Below are 22,783 nucleotides of genomic sequence, written 5' to 3' on the forward strand. Positions count from 1 at the left end.
CTACTGTCAGCAGCTCTGGTTTCAGCCACTCAAAGTGTCTCTTTGGCTGTCAAATTATGTTTGAACACACGTTTCAAGATTTCATTTATTATTAAGTGTGTGTGTGTGTGCGCGCATGTGAGTATAAGCACCCCCAGAGGACAGAGGCTTCGGATTCCCCTGGAGCTTGAGCTACAGGCAGAGTGAGCTGTACAGCATGAGTTCTGGGAACTGAACAAAAGTCCTCTGCAAGGCAAACTTAAGTCTGCAGGGCAAACTTAAACCATTGAGCCATCTCCAGTCCTAAATATATAATATTTAATACATATTAAATACCTTCTGGGCATGGTGGTGCATATACTCTTAATCCCAGCACTTGAGAGGCAGAGTCAGGAAGAGCTCTGAGTTCTAGGCCAGCTGGTCTATAGAGTGAGTTCTAGATCAGTCAGGGATACACAGTGAGACCCTGACACAGACACACATGCAAACGTGTGAGCATTTGTGCATGTGTGCGTGCGAGCATGCGTGTGTGGTGTGTGTGTGTACATGCATGCATGAGCATGGGGCACATGCGTGAGTGCCTGCAGAGGCTGGGAGAAAGCATCAGATCCCCTGGAGCTGACTTGTGAGCCTCCCAGAGTGGGTGCTGGGAATAGAACTGAAGTCCTCTGGAAGGCATCTCTCCAGCCCCAGGCTAACTTCTTTTTAAGTAACTTTCTGTTTTAATTGCTTTTAGGAGCACAGTGAGGTTATTAACTGGATTCTACTCAGGGAAAGCAGAGCTGAAAAGTCACAGGATCTATTATAATAAAGGGAGGTTAGCAAAGGGGACCACAGTGCAATAAAAGCCCTCAAATCCATGACACTCAAAATGGGGAGAATCTGGATACGATCTGGGGTTTCCTGGCAGAAAAAAAAAATTAAAGAGAAGTCACATATGGAGGCAGAGACCTAAAGTCTTATTTTATACTTCAGAGTATCCAATCTTGAGCATGAGGACATCAGCAGTTAAGGTCACTAGACTCTGGGTGCTGACATGGTGTTCTCTGTGGTTTCCTCTGCCTCTTCTCCCAAGCAAAACAAATGAAAGGGGAACAGAGAAAATAGCAGGAAAGCAAAGTCTTATCCTACTGAAACTCATACAAATCAGTTAGGTGACGATAAAAACCAAACAGGTGTGTGTGTGTGTGTGTGTGTGTGTGTGTGTGTCTGTATGTGTTTGTCTGACTATCTCTGTCTGTCTGTCTGTTTGTATCCATGCACAGTATATGAAGGAAGCAGAAGAGGCAAAGGAAATAGGGTCCTACAATAACTACACTTCAATCAAAACCTCTTTGATTTCAGTGCTCCAAAGCTCCTTTCTCCTTTGTGCTCCTAACAGGAAGCCGCAGTTCCAGACAGGAAGCTGGCTAGGACCGTCAACAATGGCACGGCTCAGATATCTTTCGCCTGTGTCCCTTTGTTTTCCCCGGTTCTTTCTCTCTGCTCATTTCTTCACAATGCCCAGCTTAGCTATTCAACCAAGCCAGACTGGTGGAGCACCTGCTTGGCACAGACGCTGCTCTCTGGTACTGGCAGGGCCAGAGCGGAGGCAATGAAGAGGAGGGATAGGTTTGTAAGAAGTCTAGAGGGTCGCAGGTCAGCCTTTTCCGGAACAGGCGGGAGGCAGAGAAAGGGTAAGACGGAGAAAGCAGGGAAGAAACCAGAGGGAGATCTAGAAATCTAAGTTGAGGAAGAAAAGGCTTTTTGTTGTTTATTTTTCTCCTGCTGGAAAACCAAAGGCAGGACTAGAGGAGATGGACGCTGATGTTCTGAGGGCCCTATTTCCTAAAGCTTTTCCTGAGCCCTGCCCACAGATTCAGGTGACCTTCCCCTAACCGCCTCTCACACCCAGTAGTTGGGGCCCAGCCCAAACTAGATGACCTTGCGGCACACCTTGATCTTCGGCCTCTGCTGCTGCCTAACCCAGCGCCTCTTTATTGAGCCTTTTACTGTGCACAGTATTTCCTGAGAGCCTGGAAGAGCCGTCAGCACTTTCTGAATTCCACTCGGTCCAGGCTCACGGTTGGCACCAGCAAACAGCTCACCAGGCTTTTCCTGAGCAAGTAGTAAGGGAAGGGACCCAGCTCTGTGACTGCAGCCGGAGTCTGAGAGGAGTTCCACAACTCGCACATATGGGACACGCAATTCATGATTTCTAGCTAATGTCCAGGGTTGCAGTAAGCGGGATTTTTAAAACTGTAAGAAGTGAAAAAAGAAGAAACAGACTATATCGCTATGAGAAGTTAGGGGTAAGAAGGTTTTCAGTTGATCAAAACATTCTAGCTTGAACACGCTGCTAGTTACACAAACGAAAGCCTTGTCTGAACTTGGAGAATTGCCGGGGCTGGGGGTATAACTCAGGGGTAGAATGTTGAATTATATACCTAAAAGGAATTGCTTTTGTCCTCTATTTGATTTACTATACAGGACTTGAGAGAAAATGCAGACAAGTAATTCCATTTAAATTATTAGTGCATCCTGAGCACTAGCTACTAGGACAGACAGCTAAGTTTTTGACTTCTGGGCTAAAAACTAGATACCCAGTCTACACAACTGCATTGTCATCTCTAAGGCCGGGTCTCCTTCACGGGGCTGTGCTATCCTGAGAAGGGAGCAAGCTTCTCCATCTTCATACTGGCGAGAGCCCTTTGGGAAAGTCCTAACTGTCTAGGGCCATCCCTCCACAGGAACAGGGAAACGGCAGAGTCCCGGAGTCCGGTAAGTTCTGTGGGTGTGTGTAGACATTGCCACTCACGCCTTTCTCTAGGGCACACCTCTAGGTGATAGATAATGAGTAACCTGACTGGAAAATAACAATAAAACCCAACTCTCTGAGCACACCCTCGGAAAGCCTCCCGGCCCTATAAGGAAAGTGCACTGTAATTATGATCCCCATTTTAGATAGAATTGAAAAAAATAATCAAGCATAAAGGGCAGCCAACTAGTCCATGACAGATCTAAAGAGCCAAGGTCAGCTTCCCTTGGACTCCAGATTTCAACCCCTCTGTGACGTGGTCCCTCTAAATAAAGGCAGCCCATACAGCTCAAACTGAGTGACTCTTAGTTCCTAGGTCCCTTTTAAGATAAAGGCCTTTCAAATCTCAGCTGGATGGTGATGGCACACACCTTTAATCCCAACACGTGGGAGAAAGAGGGAGGCAGATCCCTGTGAGTTCGAGGCCAGCCTGGTCTACAGACAGACTACAAAGCTACACAGAAAAACCCAGTCTCGAAACCCTCCTCCTCCCCCCCCCCCAAAATCTCACTTTAATAAATCACTGGGCCCATAAACCAAAGTGAATTTTTTTTCCCTCCACCTTCCTGTTTGGTGCCAGAAATTCTCAACTGAATCAGCAAGCAAAAAATCCACCAAGCTCATCCAACTCAGCAAGGTCAGGCCCTTATGCAAAGTCACTCTCGGGAATGTAATTTTATCTGAATCTAATTTCTGAGAATCACAACAAGATTATTCATAGCTGGTTACTGATGGACCGGTTTGATGGCTTAAAAGGTCACTCTTTACTTTATTAACAATTGCTGAGTTGATGCCCGGCCCCACCTGAGAAAGCAGCTTGCTCTCAAGCTTCAGGGTAAGTGTTTTAGAGCAGGGCCTAGGGGAAACAGAAAGGCCCTTGAGGGGGACTCGGCCTATCATTTTACAGTTTCAAAAGCTGAAATGCTGAGGTGAGGTGAATGGCCAGGGTGACCAGGTAGCTACAGGCCAAGCAGTGAGCGCACTGGCTATGTGTATAAAAACTAGATGGCTGACATTTCACTATCAGGAGAAATGTATCCTTAGATTGTCTGAGGATTGAAACTGCTGATACCGGCCCTGCTGACATGGCATACGGGGAAGCACATTTTCTGCTCAGATGCATGTTAATTTGATTTTGGAAATATAACAGAATCATCCTCGCTTCCTTCTAAACAGAGGATGACCAACTGTGCATTTCACGTGGTCCTCACAGCTCCACGCAGTCTGTAGGATCGGTATTATCATTTTCATTTTTATAGGATATTGTATCTTTCCCTTTTACAGATACTAAAGCACATCCTGTTTCTAATTTACAGATGCACAGAGTCTCAGATTTTAAGGGGTATGAATCAAACTTTGCAAAAGTAGGTCTAGACTCCAAGTCCATGAAGAGTTAATCTGGTGCCCATGTCTGTCAAATATGGCAACCATTCATTTTAATAAAATAATGCCAACACTAGGTTGGGAGAAAATGAGCCATAATAGGGCTAGGAACGGAAAGTCAGGCTTGGGTCCTCGGGTGGCTCAGCTGTCTGGGCTACCTCTGGCCTCAGGTTACTCCTACTTCAACTAGCTGAGACCAACACAGGAAGAAGCAAGAGTGTGGCTGCTGCAGAGGGCCCTCTCCAACCTGAGAGCACACAGGGTCACATGCTACTGCACAGAGCAGGGCACACATGGTTTCCCAGGAAACTTCAGTAGCGTCAATCAGCATCTCAGAGGCTGACGCTCTGGAAGCAAAAACACACACAATGCGCTGGGCTAGCAGCTGCGCTTAGCAATGGAAGTGGGAGACCTGGTGCTGCTCCTTGGCCCTAAGGACTCCCACCAACCTCCTCTTCAACAGTTCGCCGCATACAGTAAGATCATCCAGGCTACTTCAAATTCAAACACCGTCTGCACACTGACAAGCAGGGACAGGCGATGCCAGGCATGAAGGTGACTCTGATGTGTTTTATGTCGGAGGGAAATGTGACATGGTAATAAGGGCATTTTCAAAAAATCACTGTGTGACTGAGGGGTGAGCAGGAAGAGGGGAGAGTGGAAGCAGAACCTGGGTGAGAAGAAACATGCTTGGAAATGGTGTCAGAACCAGAAAAAGATGACGCAGAGGGCAGGAGAATGGCAGGAGGTCCCGATAGTTAATGATCAACGGGGGGGGGGGGGGGTGACTGGGAATAGGGGGAGGAGAGAAAATGTCATGGAAATATAACAGCCTTCCTAAGCACAGAAAGAAAAAAACCCTCCATACGCCCATAGGCTAGAAAAACGAAACAACAGCTAAATTCCACCACCTCTGGGTCCTGGTCAGCACAAGGTGACTGTCCCACTAGGTGACCCAGCTCTGGGGTCAAAGCTGCCAAAGGAAAAAACACATAGTATCTACTCTGTGGTGATACTTTGGTGGGGCAGCCAAAGCTGCCAAAGAAAAAAACAACATAGTATCTGCTCTGTTGGATTTTGAGGTTCTGCTAAAACAAACAAACAAACAAAAGCAAAACACATAAACAAAAAACTATTTAAAACTAAGCTTGCATAGCTCAGTGCTGGAGTGTTCGCCTAGCACACAAGGTCCTAGATTGTCTCCCTGGCAACTCAGAAACAGAAGAAAAGGGAAAGAATCAGCTCCTGAAACTCAAGCTGTGCTTTACAGAAAGCTAATCAACTTGGAAGAAAGTGTCAGAGGACAGGCGTCCAAGGTGTGTTTTAAAATGAAGATGAAATACATCACTTCCTAATTGTCCTGTGTCCAGTCATGTTGGTTGCTTTATGTCCGTCAGACTATTGAATGGTGCCCCTTGTTTCTGGTGATCTCTGCCTTACCCAAGGGTGGAGTTTCCCTTTTATCAAGAAACACAATGGGGCTGTAGGGCAAGGCCTCAGTGAGTCAGAGAGAGGCAGGTGCAGGCATCTTGGGCTGGCCTGCAGATCCTTCTCGAACAGCTCAGCAAAAGCTCTGCTACCCAGAGCAGGTGGCCAGCGAGGCACCGCCAAAACAATCTGACACTCTGCTGGCTTCTCCCATGACCTAAACACGTAAGCCACCACACGCCCAACCAAAATTAAACGTTAAAGAATAAAAATGTCCCCTTTTAGAGGGGACACAGGTAGGTGTTCTGGATGTTTTATCTGGGACTTTAGCCACTCAGAGCAAAGGAAGCGCAGAAGACACAATTCAGCAAGGATACATTGCTCTCTAATTGGATTGCCTGAAGATGCTACCAGCTGTTATGGAGAGGGTAGCAGGAGCACAGCACAGACCCTGTCTACCTCCGTGTGTGTGTGTGTGTGTGTGTGTGTGTGTGTGTTTCCGTCTGGATGTCTGCCTGCCTGTCTGTTTGTATGGATGCAAATATGCACATACCCACAGAAGCCAAATGATGTCAAAGCCTCTGGAACTTATTACAGGCAGTTGTGAGCTGCCCAACATGGGTACTGGGAACCAAACTCAAAATCTAGATGTGTGTGTGTGTGTGTGTGTGTGTGTGTGTGTGTGTTGCTGCCGTGACTTGTGGCAAAAATGAGTCATACATTGTAGACGCTAAACAAGAGTTCATTTGTCAAGGCAACAATACATTTCAGGGTGCACAGTTTCCACTTATGAGATCAGGATGAAAATGTCCCGGTGGCTAATCTCCATGGAACTAAGTGATTTTCAGTCCAGCTTCCCGGCTAAAGAGCCTCCGGACAGCCTATGCAATGTTATCATGCCAAGTACCCGTTTCAGCTTCCAGTTTTCATATGTCCGTCAACATAGGGTGCAGACGCCTTGCAGCCTGAATACAAAACTGAAATGCAAGCCGGGTTTCGATGCAAGTCAGTGGGAAGTGGCAAATGCTGGCTTTTGTAAATGAAGCAATTTTCAAGGTAAAGAGATGGAGAGAGGAGCTCAGAAGTCACTGCTGCCATGGGTGCAGATCTCTGTTGCTTAGCTCCATCCACAAGCCTCAAAGACCAAGGTGGTTAATCCATGGAGGGCTATAGGCAAAAGCTCCTTGGGGTTTAAAGTCTGAGACAATAACACGGTAAACACCAGCACTAATCCACCTATTGAAATATGCGAAGGCTTTAGTTCATCTCAGTGTGACTTAGTTTGTAAGAGCAACCAGATGAACAGGAAGACACATCTTCCAACGCACTTTGCTACTATTTATTATTAATGTGCTATTATGTCTATTAACTATTAACTATTAACTTCCTGGTCACTGTTCAGACCAGGAAGGGAATCGTTAATCCAGTGGGGTGATGGCCTCAGGAAATCGGAGCAGCATCCTTGTCCCAGAAGAGAGTAATGACTCAACCTTCTATCAGCTCTGAGCAGCACCAGCCGTGCAAAAGGGCAAAGAATGATCAGAAAACCGACAAACACTGCAGACTCCACCAAAATAAAAATAAAAAAAAAAATAAAGAGGAAGGTAGAGTGAGGACACATTGCTAAGTGAAGTAACTCAGGCACAGAAAAACAGTGCTGCTTGGCCCCAGGCCATGAATTGAAAGAAATTCAGTCTCCTTAGAAGCAGAGACAGAGGTCATCATTGGAGGCTCTGGTGGGAAGGAAGGGGAAGGGAAGCTGCTGGTCCCCCTGGACCATGGGGCATTTGTCTGGAGTTGAGGACCAACTTTAGAGCTCTTTAGAACTGCCTGCTGTCAGCGATAGCAACACTGTACTGTAGTGTATGCTTCCAAAGGACTGCAAGAACTGATGTTAAAAAAACAAAAAAGACCCAGTACCGCAAAATAAAACGTCGAGGAGGTGGCAGATGGTTTTATTACCATGATGAATTAATTGTCCGACGCATCGATCTCAGCATCATATTGCTCCATATATATATATATATATATATATATATATATACTCATAATTATTACCTGTCAATCAAAAGTAACTGAATAGAATTAACGACAGTCGTGGAAAACCCTGGTACAACCATAGCTTCGGTTTGGTGGATCACTTGGGGCTGACTTCATTTATTAATAAAGGGAAACTCCGGAGCCACCCGACACATTCAAAATGAGCTAAATCTTAGCAAACTGTGCCTGGAGTTTGGCAGGGGGAGATTTCTTTTAAGGATTCTGAGTCATACATACATTCTCCAGGCCTGCCTGCTAAGAAAGCTAAGTGGTACTCTAGGCAAAAGAGACAGGAAAGAAGACACTTCCACAGGGGCAGAAGGCAGGAAAAAGGGATACCTCCAAAATAATCAGGGGGATGATGGATACTGAGAGCCTCTGGCTGTAGCCTCCTGTCAGTCAGCGTTCCACCGAGAATCCAGACAGAAAGCTGCCAAGTCAAGAGGCTTGTTACCACTTTGTTAGTTCTTTCAAGTGCTTGGTAGCATCAGAATCCCAGACTGGAGCAAAGGTTTATGGACCGAAAGGTATCCCTGGGCCGTGAAGTCTCAGCTCTGGATTCTGAATGCCGATTCAAGCCAAGTGCACTGCAGCTTCTAGTCTATAAGGCATCTCCAGGGTCCATTCCTTACAGGGTCTCGGCAGGATGTCACTGTGATGTCATTCATAACTTTTCACCCACTTGCCTGGAACCCTGAAGGAGTAATGCTTGCTTTGGGACCCTTTCCTGTCCATATTATGCTGCAGTGTAAAAAAAATAGATTTTTAAAAAAAAATTATATGCTTGTGTGTGTATGTGCATGTTTATGTCTCTCTGTGTGTGTCTGTCTGTCTGTATGTCTATGCACATGGGCGCATGTTTGCAGGTACCCACAGAGGCCAGAAGACAACGTCAGATTCCCCGAAACTGGAGTTACAGGCAGTTGTGAGCTGCCCAACACTGGTACTGGGAGCTAAACTTGATCCTCTGGGAGAGCAGCAAGCACTCTTAACTGGTGAGTCAACTTTCCAGCCCCTAATCCCAGTTTTAAACATTCCCCAATATTTTGAATAAAACCCAACTTTCTTACCATGATCTACAAAGTCCTTATGATATTTTCTGCCTACTTGTATTAGTCAGCGTTTCCTAGAGGAACAGACCTGACAGAATGAATATATATATGGTGATACTTTGGTGGGGCAGCCAAAGCTGCCAAAGAAAAAAACAACATAGTATCTGCTCTGTTGGATTTTGAGGTTCTGCTAAAACAAACAAACAAACAAAAACAAAACACATAAACAAAAAGCTATTTAAAACTAAGCTTGCCAACATATTCTAGATATGTTAGAGTTATATATATATATATTCTAGATATGTTAGATATATATATATATATTCTAGCATACATATTAGATTTACAGACTATGGTCCAGTTAGTCAAACTCTACCATCGGCAAGTCCAAGATGGCAGTAGTTACTCAGTCCATGAAGCGGGCTACCTCAGCTGATCATCACCTGAAGAAGTAGGCTCTAATGCCAGTGAAGGAATGGCCTGGCCAGCAAGAGTGAGATCAAGCAGGCAAAGAACAAGGACCTTCCTTCTTCCATGGCCTTTATATAGGCTGCCAGCAGAAGGTGTGGCCCAGCCTAAAGGTAGATCGTCCCACCTCGAGAGAACTAGATTAAAAGTGGGTCTTCCTACATCAAATAATTTAATTGAGAAAAAAAAACCATCACAGGTGTACCCAGCCACTTGGGTTTTTAGTTAATTTTAGATTTAGTCAAGTTGACAACCAAGAACTGGTTGTCCGTCACACGTCCACCCCTTGTCAACTTGACACACACTGACACACAGTTGTATCTTCTATGTCATGGTTAACTTTCAATGACAGCAATAACCACATCATAATTATGCCTAACATGATACGACTATCATACATACAATCAGAAATGCGTTATATATTTAACCAGGTCATAATAATGTTTACATGATATGACTAGCCCTCATACAACTACAAACACAGGTTCTAAAAAGTCTTGGGGAGGGGAAGAATATGAACAGAATACATTTAAATTTAAAAATCATTTTAAATAATAAAAAAGGAATTTGATTAAGAAGAGATAAAGAAAAATACAGTATTGTTTTTGAAATAAAATGGTAAGTATTACTGAAAGTGATTAGCTGTGGGCTAAAATGTATTAAAATATTTTCTAAAAAAATTTTTGAATAGGTACCTTGATGGACATTTTTTGGAAACTTAAACATGATAACCACTGATATCTTCTTATTGCTGTTAAATTAGGTGATAAAAGAATCAAGAAAGGAAAACCAAAATATTTGTACAAACACTTTCTTAACACAATATGACAAAAATATTCATGTCAATTATAATTCTCATTTCTGCAACTGATCACTTAGCCTTAGTTTGTATTTATACCTATCTTCCTCTACTATCCTTTCGTGGTCATGTGGCCTTAGCTGGTATGCATAACCACCTCCGTCTACTATCCTTTCTGTACTTCCTCCACCCTTGGCAAGAACCTCAACAGGTCTTGGCTCTTTTTCTGCAAGAGTGGCCCATACCTTCGTTCCTGAAGGGTCTGTGCCCTTTTCATCCTGTCTGGATTAGATTGTTGTAGCTTCCCCTTGACTCTAATCACAGGACATAGTGGTACCAGGAGATGCCCTAAAGGATCTCCTGCACTCCAGACATAATCTTTCTTTTTTTTTTTTTTCTTTTTTTTTTTTTGCATCACACTGCTGCTTGAGCCTTTATTAATATTAGTTAAGAGAATCAACCAGTCACAAACAAATTTTCTTATAGTTCCAATTTATACTGGTACCAACCACCACCATCCGGCCAGATAAACACCTTAACTTGAATTTACTGCCTTGCTGTCTAGAATATTTTTTTTTCCATTTTTTTATTGAGAAAAGGAGAAAAAAAAAACAAGTTTCCACCTCCTCCCAGCCTCCCATTTCCCTCCCCCTCCTCCCACCCTTCTCCCCCTCCTCCCACCCTTCTCCCCCTCCCCCCACTCCTCTCCCTCTCCCTCTCCAGTCCAAAGAGCAGTCAGGGTTCCCTGCCCTGTGGTAAGTCCTAGGTCCTCCCCTCTCCGTCCATTTCTAGGAAGGTGAACATCCAAACTGGCTAGGCTCCCACAAAGCCAGCACATTATGTAGGTTCAAAACCCCGTGCCATTGTCCTTGGCTTCTCATCAGCCCTCATTGTTCGCCATGCTCAGAGAGTCCAGTTTTATCCCATGCTTTTTCAGTCACAGTCCAGCTGGCCTTGGTGAGCTCCCAATAGATCAGCTCCACTGTCTCAGTGGGTGGGTGCACCCCTCGTGGTCCCGACTTCTTTGCTCATGTTCTCCCTCCTTCTGCTCCTCATTGGGACCTTGGGAGCTCAGTCCAGTGCTCCAGTGTGGGTCTCTGTCTCTATCTCCATCCATCCAGACATAATCTTTCTTAGCTCCATTGTGGAGCTAAGTCTAATTTCCCCTTGCTAATCTGGATCAATCACATCTCCTAACATTGTTATTCCTTTCTTAGCCTTGGCTTAAGGGCATCAGAAGCCTAAGTAGGCAGAGGGAAGTCTGAGCTTCTTGTTCAATGGAATGTTTGTTATGGCTCCTGGCATGAGCGCTTTCGCCTCTGCAACCCAAACTTCTGGGCCTGCAGAACTTAAGGTCATGGGAACAGGAATCAAATAGTTCCCTTGTGGGTCACTAAGGGTGGTATTGAGTGAAACTATTCCCTTTTCCACCCCTAATTCTTGGGCCCATAGATCCCGGCTATGGGAGAAATGGTACCATACATTGGACACTGATTCAGAGCATACGTTGCCTCCTGCAGAACCCTGCCCCAGCCCTCCATGCTGCTGCCACATAGTGCTGTAGCTGTGTCTTCGAAAAGGCTACTCAATCTTTCTGTCATGGCAGCTGTTTCCAAACGGTGGGAAACATGGTAAGACCATTGGATCCCATGATGGTGGGCCCACTGTCATACTACTCTGGCTGTTACATGAGTTCCTTGGTCAGTGGCAATCCTGTGTGGAATACCATGATAATGAAAAGATGTTCTGTAAGTCCCTGGATGGTGGTTTTGGCAGAAGCATTATGCACAGGAAAGGCAAATCCATAACCAGAATAAGTTCTACTCCAGTAAGGATGAAGTGTTGTCTCTTCCATGGAGGAAGTGGTCTAGAGTAGCCAACCTGCCACCAGGTCACGGACTGGTCACCTCAGGGAACAATGTCATATCTGCAGCTGCTCAGTGTTGGTCTCTGCAATTGGCATATCTGGCTGGCACTCAGCAGCAGCTGTAGCCAGGTCAGTGTTGGTGAGCGGAAGTCCATGTTGTTGAGCCCATGTATAAGTCCCATATCTGTTACCGTGGCCGCATTGTTCATGGGCAATGACAGGGAGGGCTGGGAAAAGAGGCTGACTGTCCACAGAATGTGTCCTCCTATGAACTTGATTCCTGAAATCCTCCACAGCAAAAGTGGCTTTTTGAGGAACACTGACGTGGAACACGAGACTCTTCACGTCCTTCATTCGTTTGGAGAGATCTAGCTTCATACTTCTTCCCTGAATGCCTTCCTCCCCAATTTTCCAACCATCCAGCAAATTCATTGGCTACAGCCCATGAATTGGTGAACAACTGAACATCTAGCCATTTCTCCTTTCAAACACAATGTATGAACACGTGAACTGACCAGCGTTCTCCCCCAGTGAAGGTATCCCTTCACCAGTGTTTTTCAGGCTTGTCCGACCTTGTCCCAGGCATGCTGCAGCTGTCCAGTTCTGAGTGATGTCTGCATAAAGTGCAGAACCATCAGTAAACCAGGCCCCAGCTTGCTTGTTTTCCTCACTCAGCTGATCACAGGGCATATCCCATGAAGCTATAGGTGCAGGCTTGGGAGCTGCTGACATAGTAACAGGAGTGGAAACCATAGGCATTTAAGCAACTTCTTAATGGAACTTGCTTGTACCCCCAGGACCTGCTTGGGCTGGATCACATGTATACCGCTTCCATTTGATAATGGATTTCAGCTGTGTCCGTCTTACTTTACGACTTGTTGGGTCAGATAACACCCAGCTCACGACGGACAGTCGGGTTGCATGGTAACTCCGTAGCCCATTGTCAAACATTCAGTTTTCACTAAGGTCCAACAGCAGGCCAAGAGCTGTCTCTCAGAGAGGGAATAGTTGTCCACAGATGATGGAAGAGCCCTGCCCCGAAAGGCTCCAAACAGCATCCCTGTCTGCCACTGACACCTCAAGTATCATCAGGACTGCTCTTATCTTATGGTTCAAGTGGTAGAGCAGTCCGCATAGCAGCCTGTGCCTGCTGAAGAGCCTTCTCCTGTCCAGGCTTCACACAAAGTTAGCAGCTTTCTAAGCCACATGAAATAGGGGCAGAAGTAACACACCCATGTGAGGAATAGGCTGTCTCCAGAATCTAAACAGGCCCACTAAATACGCTTCTTTCTTTGTGGTGGTGGTAGGAGGGCCAAATGCAATAACATCCTTCACTTAAGAAGGAATATCTTTGCATGCCCCACACCACTGGACTCCTAAAAATTTCACTGAGGTAGAAGGCCCTTGAGTTTTTGGTTGAATTTATTTCTCATCCTCTGATGTGCACGAATTACCACGTCCAAAGTGCTTGCTACCCCTTGCTCACGAGGTACAATCAGCATATCACCAATATTGTGAACCAATGTGGCATTATTTTGGAGAAGACAAGTGATCAAGATCTCTTTAAACAAGGTTCTGACACTGGGCTGGAGAGGGAATGCATCCTTGTGGTAAAACTGGAAGAGTGTGCTGCTGGTCTTGCCAACGGAAAGCAAATTGTCTCTTGTGATCCTATGGACCAGTACCAAGAAAAAGCTGTTTGTCAGATTCCCTACCTGCACACCACATACCAGGAGATGCGTTAATCTGCTCAAGTAAGGACACCACATCTGGGGCAGCAGCTGCAATCGGAGTCACTACTTGATTGAGTTTTTGATAGTCGGCTGTCATTCTCTATGATCCATGTGTCTTCTGCACTGGCCAGACAGGAGAGTTAAAGGGAGATGCGGTGGGGACCTGCACCCCTGCCTCTTGCAAGTCCTTGATGGTGGCACTAATTACTTCAGCTCCTCCTGGAATGCAATACTGTCTTTGACTGTTTTCCCTGGTTGAGGCTTCCATTTAGCCTTTCCAACCATAATAGCCCTTGATTCACAGGTCAGGGAACCAATACGAGAATTCTGCCAACTTCTAAGTATATCTATACCAATTATACATTGTGAAACCAGGGAACTGACTACCGGATGAATTGGGGGCGGGGCTGCGCCTACTGTGAGCTATATTTTGGCCAGAACTCCATCAATCATCTGACCTCTAAAAGCCCCTACTTTAACTGGAGGGCCAGAACATTTCTTGGGAGCTCCCAGAATCAGCCTCAATTCAGAGCCGGTATTCAATAGACCCTGAAAAGTGTGATTGCTTCCTTTCCCCCAACAAACAGTAACCCTTGTAAAAGGCCGTAGGTTCCTCTGGGGGATGACTGGAGAAAGGCTAACGGTAAAACTTTTATGTTTTTGATCAAGGTCCTTCCTCTGGAGAACCTGACTGTCCCTTCTTTCAAGGGGACCTGCGTCTGCAAACTGACTCAAGTCTGGAAATTGCTTCATAAGCTGAGATTCTCTTTTGCCACGATCTAATGTCACCTATCTTTCATCTGTTTGCAAATTTTTTCACTCATACAGCTTAAACAAGATGCAGTAGGCACTGGAAACACCAATTTGACTAGCCAGCACCAAAGGTCCATATAAGTCATGCCGCCATAAGAATCATTTTACCTGTGCTGACCATTACTGGCTAGGCTGCTGTCAACATTGCTTTGTCTAGGCTGCTCATTACGATAACAACAACCACCATGTCTTTGGCAAGTACTGCCACCTGGCACTTGTTGCTTTCAGCCCCAATTAAACCCACTGCACTTAATTCATCCAACTGAGCAGAGCATCTTCAACCCTAAGCAAGGGAAAGGGGAACAAAACTCCTCAAACGTGCTGGTACCCCCTCACCATTTTGCTGTCTGACAGGATTGGCGAAGGGCGCGTCTTCTGGGTCTTCCCATTATTCAGGGTTAGATTTTACACGGAGCACCCTCTCTAGCGCTGCTTCTTCCCTAGTCCTTAAAATCCCTTCATCAGCTAAGCCAAGGGATATCGGGCCTCTCCAATTCCTTTTCAGTCTTCTTTTGACAAATGCTTCAGTCAACCATTCAAACTTTCAACAACATTTGTAACTGAGCAAGCATCCATACTAAAGATAAAATCTTCACTTTGTGGGTTCAGATCAGTAAACACAGTGTGATCCAGTCTTACGCTCCTTCCACCATTATCCCATACCCTTAAAATCCATTCATTAAATTCTTAGATATTCTATGTGGTGCACCTCCTTGTGGCCTACACTTCCTATATCTTCTCTAGGGGCCTGCTTAGCCTTAAGTCTGGTTATAGGTCTAGAAGCAACACTGGTGGGCCCTGGTGGACATTGGCATTGTCTTGCCTGTCATCTTCTTCAGTGACAGTCACTGCTGGCTTAGCAGACAAGGAAGGATCAAAGGTGAAAAAGGCAATATTTCAGGGGCTGGGCATATGAGTACATCGTCGGCTGAGGGTGGAGAAACTCCTTCCTAAGATAAGCCCTTGAGAATTTGAGGGTTCAAAGTTCTCAGCTTCTATAGGGGCCTCCCACACATCTCCATCCCTAGTTACAGATCCCATTCTTCACCAATTAATGCCCTTACTTTAACTACCAACACCCTCCAATTCGACTCCCTCCAAAACTGTGGCTGGAATGTTCACTGTTAATTCAGCCAACCTTATAATGAGGGCTTTGGTTTGACTTTGCACAACTTGCACTCCATGGCTACTAGAAAGATTCTCTTCGGGGGACACTTAGAGGCCTTTAGGCTGTTTGTGTGCACTCGGGGCTGGTCAGTTTTATCACCAAGTTCATTGTTGTCTTTCACTGTATCCCAAGATGCTGGAAGTTGGTTAGCTGGTTCATGGGTCTCATTCTTTCCCTTTGTCAGTTTATCCAGAGATGCCAAGAGCTAAGCATCATCGATTTCCTTATTTTTCCACGAACTGTCAAAAGTTTTATATACACAGTCACCAAATCTGTTGCTTCTCACAGCTGGTGAATCAGGATGATTCAATGCATGTTTCTCCTGAAGTTTGTAAAATACTTTGCACCATGAGCTTTTGCTATTCTCCAAGCTTCTCGGAGAGGTTTCACTAACTGTAGCGTTGGAAAATTGGAAAACCTATTCCAGATACTTAAAAATTTCATTCTTATATGTCTGTTGTTCTGGAACCACTTCTGGCATCAAAATCTGTATTAGTCAGAGCTCTCCAGAGGAACAGAACCAATAGAATGAATTTATGGATGATAGGTTGTGGTTCAGCTAGTCCAACAATGGCTGTCTACGAATGGAAAGTCCAAGAATCCAGTAGCTGTTCAGTCCATGAGGCTGGATGTCTGAGCTGGTCTTCAACATATGCCAGAATCCCGACTGAAGCAGGCTCTAATACCAGTGGAGGAATGGACTGGCCAGTGAGAACGAGGCAAACAGGCCAAACAGAAAAAGCTTCCTTCTTCCATGCCCTTTATGTAGGCTGCCAGAAGGTGTGTCCCAGATTGAAGGTGGCTCGCCCACCTCTAAAGATATGGATTGAAGCTGTGTGTGTGTGTGTGTGTTCAAGCTGACAACCAGGAATAGCATCGCACTTCCTCTCCCCGAGGGGACCTCCTGACCTGTCACCATCACCATGCTTCTGTGCTTTGCAGCCTGACCTGCTCTCTGTTCCCTCAGATGTTCTCTGCCCAGGGACTCTGTCAACATCACCTCTGCCTCCACGTGTCACCTGCTGCTCCTCACACACCCGCTACAGGGGAATGTCACCCTTCTGAAGACACCCCCCGCGACCACCATGTAAATCTGGTTTCTAGGTTGTTCCCAAGCACCTCTGTTTTCTTCCTTTTTGCTATGCTTGCCCGTGGCTTTGTCTGTTCACTGTGTCCCCACAAAATTGGGAATAGAGCTGAGCTTGTCCCCTGTTTACTTTCTGCCCACAGAACTGTATCTGGATGGTAGAGAACGGTCAGTGAATTTGTTGGGCCAGCCAGTTCTTTGACAGAAATTTTCTGTGCCTCAGTTTCTTGGCCAGTAAAGTGAGTGCTACCTCTGGGCAGGTGTCACAAGGAGGAAGCTGTGAGGACCCACACGGTTCCCAAGTTAAATAAACGACATTTCTGTCCCTGCGACTGAACAGTGATGGGTGAGGAGCCACCGGCCATCAGCCACAAGGGAGGAAGCATTTCAAACCTGGCTTTCTTTTCTTGGTTCTGACTCATCTACAGACCTTCATCTCACCTTTGAAGCCCTGACCTCGAGGGACTAGAACTTGGAATTGGACATGTTCCAAGACTTTCTCTTACTATGTTATTTTGAGATTACTGTTTTGCAAATTTTAGACCTTGGAGGCTGCTTGGGAGTATAGAAATAAGATGTCAAAACAGTTTACCTATGATGTTCACCGTACTATCCACTTCATTTTTTATAGCTGAAGTCAGGACCGCATACTCAGGAGAAAGGTCACTTACTCCATTACTAAGCCCCAAAGATGACTCAACTGGTTCTTGCTAGGAAGAAGAAAAGAAAAAAGAATTGAGAACACTTCCTTTCCCTCCCTTTTCTTAGCTTCCATTGTCCCCCCTGTCTAATTTGTTGAATCCTGGGGTTTGTCATTCACGCCATGTCCCAAATGCATCCCCTGCCTCTCTAAATTAGCCTGACATTAAAGACGCTAGCTATTCGGTTTCTTTCATTTTCCTTCAAGGAAATGCTCTCAGCACATCTGGCTTGCCTTCAGGAAATACCTGCAGCTGCACAGGATAGCTCTGTGGCTAAGTAGAGTGGCAGCTCTCTCGTGCAAGCCCTGGCCTGCGTGGGACCCAAGTCTCCCTCCTCTAAGGGAGGATGCGGAGGAACCAACTCCCGGATTCTCCTGGAGGGAGAAGCCATTTCCCTGCTTTTGCAATCACTTTTTAGGACAAACTCTGCCTCTGTGGTTAGCCAGTGACAGGAGCCCAGAGGAAGGTGGTCAGCATCCAGGGACACTCCGTGGTGGGGTACAGCCACTCGAGCACCCTGCACTGATGATCTGATATTAGGGCCACAACTTCAGCTGAAGCCGCCTCTCATCAGCTCATCACCAGACAGGCAGCCAACCCCACCTCCACAGCGTCACATAAATGTCCTTCTTGTGCCTAAAATGCCCACCCAGCAGAGGACATTCTTTCCCTGTTCGAACTCAGCATTTCTTCTTTATTCACGTGTATCTGAACTTCCCCTCCGTGAGACTATCAGCCAGTCAAGGAAAATCAGCCCTTGTGACTCTCAGACCTTTGATGAGAATACTTCCCTCCAATAGGACTACATTTGTTTCAATGATAGCAATAAGCCCCCTGGCCCAAAAGCCACATAAGACAACTCCTGAGGAATCCAAAACAGAGGGAGAGGCTGGAGGAGGAGAATGAGGACAGGGCTGCAAGCAGAGGAGGATTGTGGGAGTGGCAACATCGGGAGTACTTGGCATTCTGAGGCCTATGAGCCATTCTTAGCAATTGGTCACACTGGGAATCAAGATCAAATTCCATACAGTCTCCATGATCCTCTGGCAAACTCCCATGACTATTATGGTTTGAAATGTTTCACATTGATGTTCAACTCAGCTTGATAAAAACAAAACAAAACAAAACAAACTCGCTGTAGTAGGGTTTACCAGCTCTGCCAAAGGCCAAATATCCAGAAAGACCCAGAGCAGGTCCACTGAGCAGGAATTTCAGTCCTTTCTCCCTCAGCATCTTGTATTTCTCCTTGTTAATAAGTTCCAACAAAAGGCTTGACCTGCTGAGGAGGGTGGGAAGGGCCTTTCCAGTTTTCCTTCCTTTATAGTCAAACATCTGAACAAGTGTCTGCCTCTGCTAACTCTGCCTCCTCATGCGCATCCTTGAAAAGGCCTACAGTCCTATCTCACCTCCTTCAGCAGAATGAAGCCCCCAGAGGACATGCTAACAAAGGAGTAGGAGTCAGACCAAGCCTGGATCCTTGGCTTCTCACTAGTCTGCGGGCTGAATTTAACCCTGCAATCCCTTCTTAAAGCATTGCAAACATCTGTGTGCTGAGAACAGTAATGAGTCCCACACCACAGAGTGAGGTGAAGTTTAAATGAGATGAATAGAAACAGGCATTTATTATAGAATAACCCTCGCTACCACTGAAGGTCACCAACAGAACTTTTTCCCAAATCCATGGGCCCTTTCTCAAGTCCTTTCCCCTCAGCTTCATCCTCTGGTACCAAACAGGGAGGACACTGTCCCCCTTTTTGTTATTTATTTATTTGTTCGCCTGTTCGCTTGCTTCTTTATTGATTTATTTTTGAGACAGGGCTTCTCTGTATAGCCCTGGATGTCCTGGAACTCCCTCTGTACACCAAGCTGACCTTGAACTCACAGAGATTCACCTGCTTCTGTCTCCTGAATGTTGGTTTTAAACACTGCACACATGCCTCCTTCTCAAGATCCTGAATCCTGTGACACGGCTGTGGGGTGCACCTCCCCACGGCACTATCCTTTCTCCGTAGCTCTCTCAATGGCCCCTGCTCCATTTTCTCCTCCCCAATAATGTTCCAGATCCTTTTATGTCTCTTCATTTCCTCAATTCCTCCCCAAGGAACCAAGTACGGGTCTCTGAAGAAAGGACAGGAAGAACTGCTTCTGTACGATCTTCTTTTGTTTCCTTAAAAAAAGATTATTCTATTTGTAGATTTCATATCAAAGTAATAAAACAGTCAGGTTTGCATTATTCAAAAACTGAATTATTCTGGCTTTGCAACAGGGACCCCTAAGTGTTTCACATGATCTACAGTTTAACGGGTGGCAAGTGAGACTTTTGTCACTTCTTGTGAGAGAAAATTATGACTCACTAAATTAATTGTCCCAGATCATGCTCCATTTAGCCTGGTGAGATGCAGGAGCTGAGCTAAGCCTTTGCCTGCACAGGACGTTCAAATGCAAAGACAGCCGCTGCCTTCTGCAATCATCCCGATGGAGACCAAGATGGATCGGGGTGGAACAGAGATGGATCAGAGTGGAACAGAGATGACTGGGGTGGAACAGAGATGGCTTGGGGTGAAACAGAGACAGACCAGGATGGACCCCTGCTCCTCTCTGCCTACCTGGTGTCCTGCCCAAGGCAGAACTTTCAGCCATTGGCTACTGAGAGGCTATCTGGAACTTGCCTTACTCCTCCTGCTACCACTCTGGGCAAACTCTCGTTGCTAGTGTCACTCCAAAAGGACAAGATGGTGACATGCGCACAACACAGTGGGCTGTTCAGCTTCCTGGCAAGTGGAACAAATGATCCCAAGAGCGACGTTTCTTCAAGAACTCAGTCAAAAGTTTTGAAACCATTGGAAATGGGGATATCAGAAGCTGAACTTGGCAAGCAAGATGGTTCGGCAGATACAGGCATTGGCTGCCGAGCCTGAGGACCTGAGTTCAGACCTATGTGGTAGGGGAGACATGCTTCCCTAGCTTGTTCTCTGACCTCAGCTGAGCACCGTGCACATGTGGGCATGCGCATGCGCACAGATGCATAAATAATAAATAGCATGATACAAACATGTTTTAAACAACCTAAATTACATTATAAACCCAAGGATTCCAAACTGTGAAAAGAGGTGATGGTCTTCTATGAGCATGCACAGAGACAGTGTCAGCGATGGGTGGCCTGTCCTGGTCACCTCTAAAGGCCCCTTCTGCCTGGTCTCAACCATACCTCACGCTAGCCCAGGGAGTGCTGAGCCTCCTGTTAGACAGAGACTCTTGTACAAATCAACGCCTGTAGCTACCTTGGTTTCTAAGTCTCTTCCTTCACGCTAGCAAAACCAACCAAACAAACCGTGCTCGGGCAGATTCCCTCCACGGTGCATTGGCCCTGCTAAATCTCTAAGCTCAAAGACATCTTCTGTAATTACAGAACCTAAGGCCTAGTGCAGAGACTAATGGATTTTTAAGCGAAAGGAAACTGGCGCAGTGCAGAGCTTTAGGAACATGTGGTGGCCATCCTTCCAACTGTGAAACCTCCCACTTTGGTTGGTCTCCTGCTTGGCTTGCTAGATGGGCTTAGAGTGGACCTCAAATAAAGCAGCAGGCAAGCTGATGCCTGAAGTATCTTACTCCTCCCTCTGCTCCGAGCCTCTTTTGCCTCCCCGTTGTGCTCTGTCTAGATCTACCCTTCCAGGGCCCAATGGAACGGCCATAAGAATAGTTCCCACCCTGACGCACCTCCTATCCCAAAATGCTCTCTAAACATCAAATCCAGGACATCAAATCTAAGGGCATCTTAGGGATCTGCTAACGAAAGGTCCAGGCTGAGCTTCATAATGAGGGCAAGGAACCTAGCCTGGGAGGGTGTAGAGACTCCCACCACAGCAATCCCAGCACCACAGAAAATAAAAATTGCTGCATGGTTCCAGTCCACCTTGCCTTTCCTTCCCTGGGGCAAGGCCATCTCTACTTGACTCTTTCCTACCTCTCACTGCCGGTTCCCTTTTGACCTCTGCCCTTGGCACACCCTTCACATCCTCATCTTTCCTGTCCTCTCAGAGAATTCCTGTCTTAGAGAAGGCCTGCTCTCAAGGCTTCCAGCGTTATTCTGGAGTGAATGTTCGCACCTCTGAACCTCAGTCAGCTGGCGCTTGCTCGCCTGCGCTCTCTCTCACTTTACCCACAAACAAGCTCCAGGCCTAGAATTCCCTCCCTGTAGCCTCCTCTTTAATCCACTCCTGTCTTTACTGGTCATACCCAGAAGAAACATCCCCTCCTCTCCACCGCATTGGTCACCATCTCTGTCTACACTTGCTAGAGTTTGTCATTCTCTTCCTCCTACCATGAGCCACCACTAAATATAAACTCCACTGGGTTCCAAAACTTTGCCCAAGTAGTTTAACTTTATTTCCTGAAGTTATCCATAGACGTGTGAACAAGAATTTCTGGTTTATTGTGTCTGGAGAGACTGACCCATTGAATAACTTCAGTAATATAAGGAGATTGGAATGTTGCTGGTTCAGGGCCAATTAACCTGCCACGAGCTAGCTTTAGCCTCCACAATAGGCATCCTTTACCCCTCTGTGTCAGAACCAACATCATGTGACTAGTCAATACAAACTTTAAAACATATATTAACATAGCAGTCTACTACTGTGCACCAACTCTAAACTAAGAACGCCATCCAGGGCCCGGGGAGATGGCTCAGTGGTTAAGAGCTGGTCTTTTAGAGAACCCGGGTTCAATTCCCAGCACCCACATGGCAGCTCACAACTGTCTGTAACTCCAGTTCCAGGGTATCCAACACCCTCATACAGACATACATGCAGGCAAAACCACAAATGCACACGAAATAAAAATAAACGATTAAAAAGAATGCCATCAGATAAAAGGCCTATGGAAAAGCTCCCCCATCTCTCTGTAAGTGTCTCTCTGTGATGAACCCTTCAGTGTATTTTAAACTTGACTTGTGATTTTCTTGATTCTATAAGTCTATAAATCTTCATGGAACTGCTTCCACGTTGGAACATGGAATTTGGAGTGACCTAAATCTATGTTCCAGAGCCATGGTCACTCAGATTCAGCTCTAGATAAAGCTATCTAGAAGAAAGCTATCGTTGCAGGGTGCATAGAGGCAATGTGGCTCACCAGTAGGGGAAGGGGAGGACCAGAGATGCTCCCAGCCTGCTCCATCCTCCAAGGTTGCTTTATCCAGAGCAGCTCTGGTGTTTCCAAGTGGACCGCTGACACAGATTCTCTTGTAATCACAGTTTCAAATCTGAAGAGCTTTCCCAAGCAAGGAAGGGGCTGCTGCAGGAACAGCTCCCTCAGGCAGCCACTCACCTATCAAACTGGGACCGCACAGTCTAAAGCCAACTCTGGTCTCAGATGCAGTAAATAGTCCTATGAGGAAGTTCTGCGGAACTGGTATCTACCTTTCTGTGACTTCTACCCACAAGTCTGCACTCAAAACTAACATAAACCAGTGA

The 22,783-nt window shown here is 46.0% G+C and overlaps 1 protein-coding gene across 2 annotated transcripts in view; it reads right to left on the bottom strand.

Annotated features, from left to right (window-relative positions):
* Positions 1-22,783, bottom strand: part of Irf2 (interferon regulatory factor 2) — a 109,374-nt gene that overhangs the window by 11,221 nt on the left and 75,370 nt on the right. For both annotated transcript variants that reach the window (XM_041632486.1, XM_041632487.1), the window contains exon 6: positions 17,207-17,324. In XM_041632486.1, coding sequence (XP_041488420.1) covers positions 17,207-17,324 — 118 coding nt within the window. The remainder of the gene's footprint in view (positions 1-17,206; positions 17,325-22,783) is intronic.

This window comes from Microtus oregoni, unplaced genomic scaffold, assembly GCF_018167655.1.
Source record: "Microtus oregoni isolate MIOR12 unplaced genomic scaffold, Mior012 000041F_ref0000270, whole genome shotgun sequence".
Taxonomy (NCBI): domain Eukaryota; kingdom Metazoa; phylum Chordata; class Mammalia; order Rodentia; family Cricetidae; genus Microtus; species Microtus oregoni.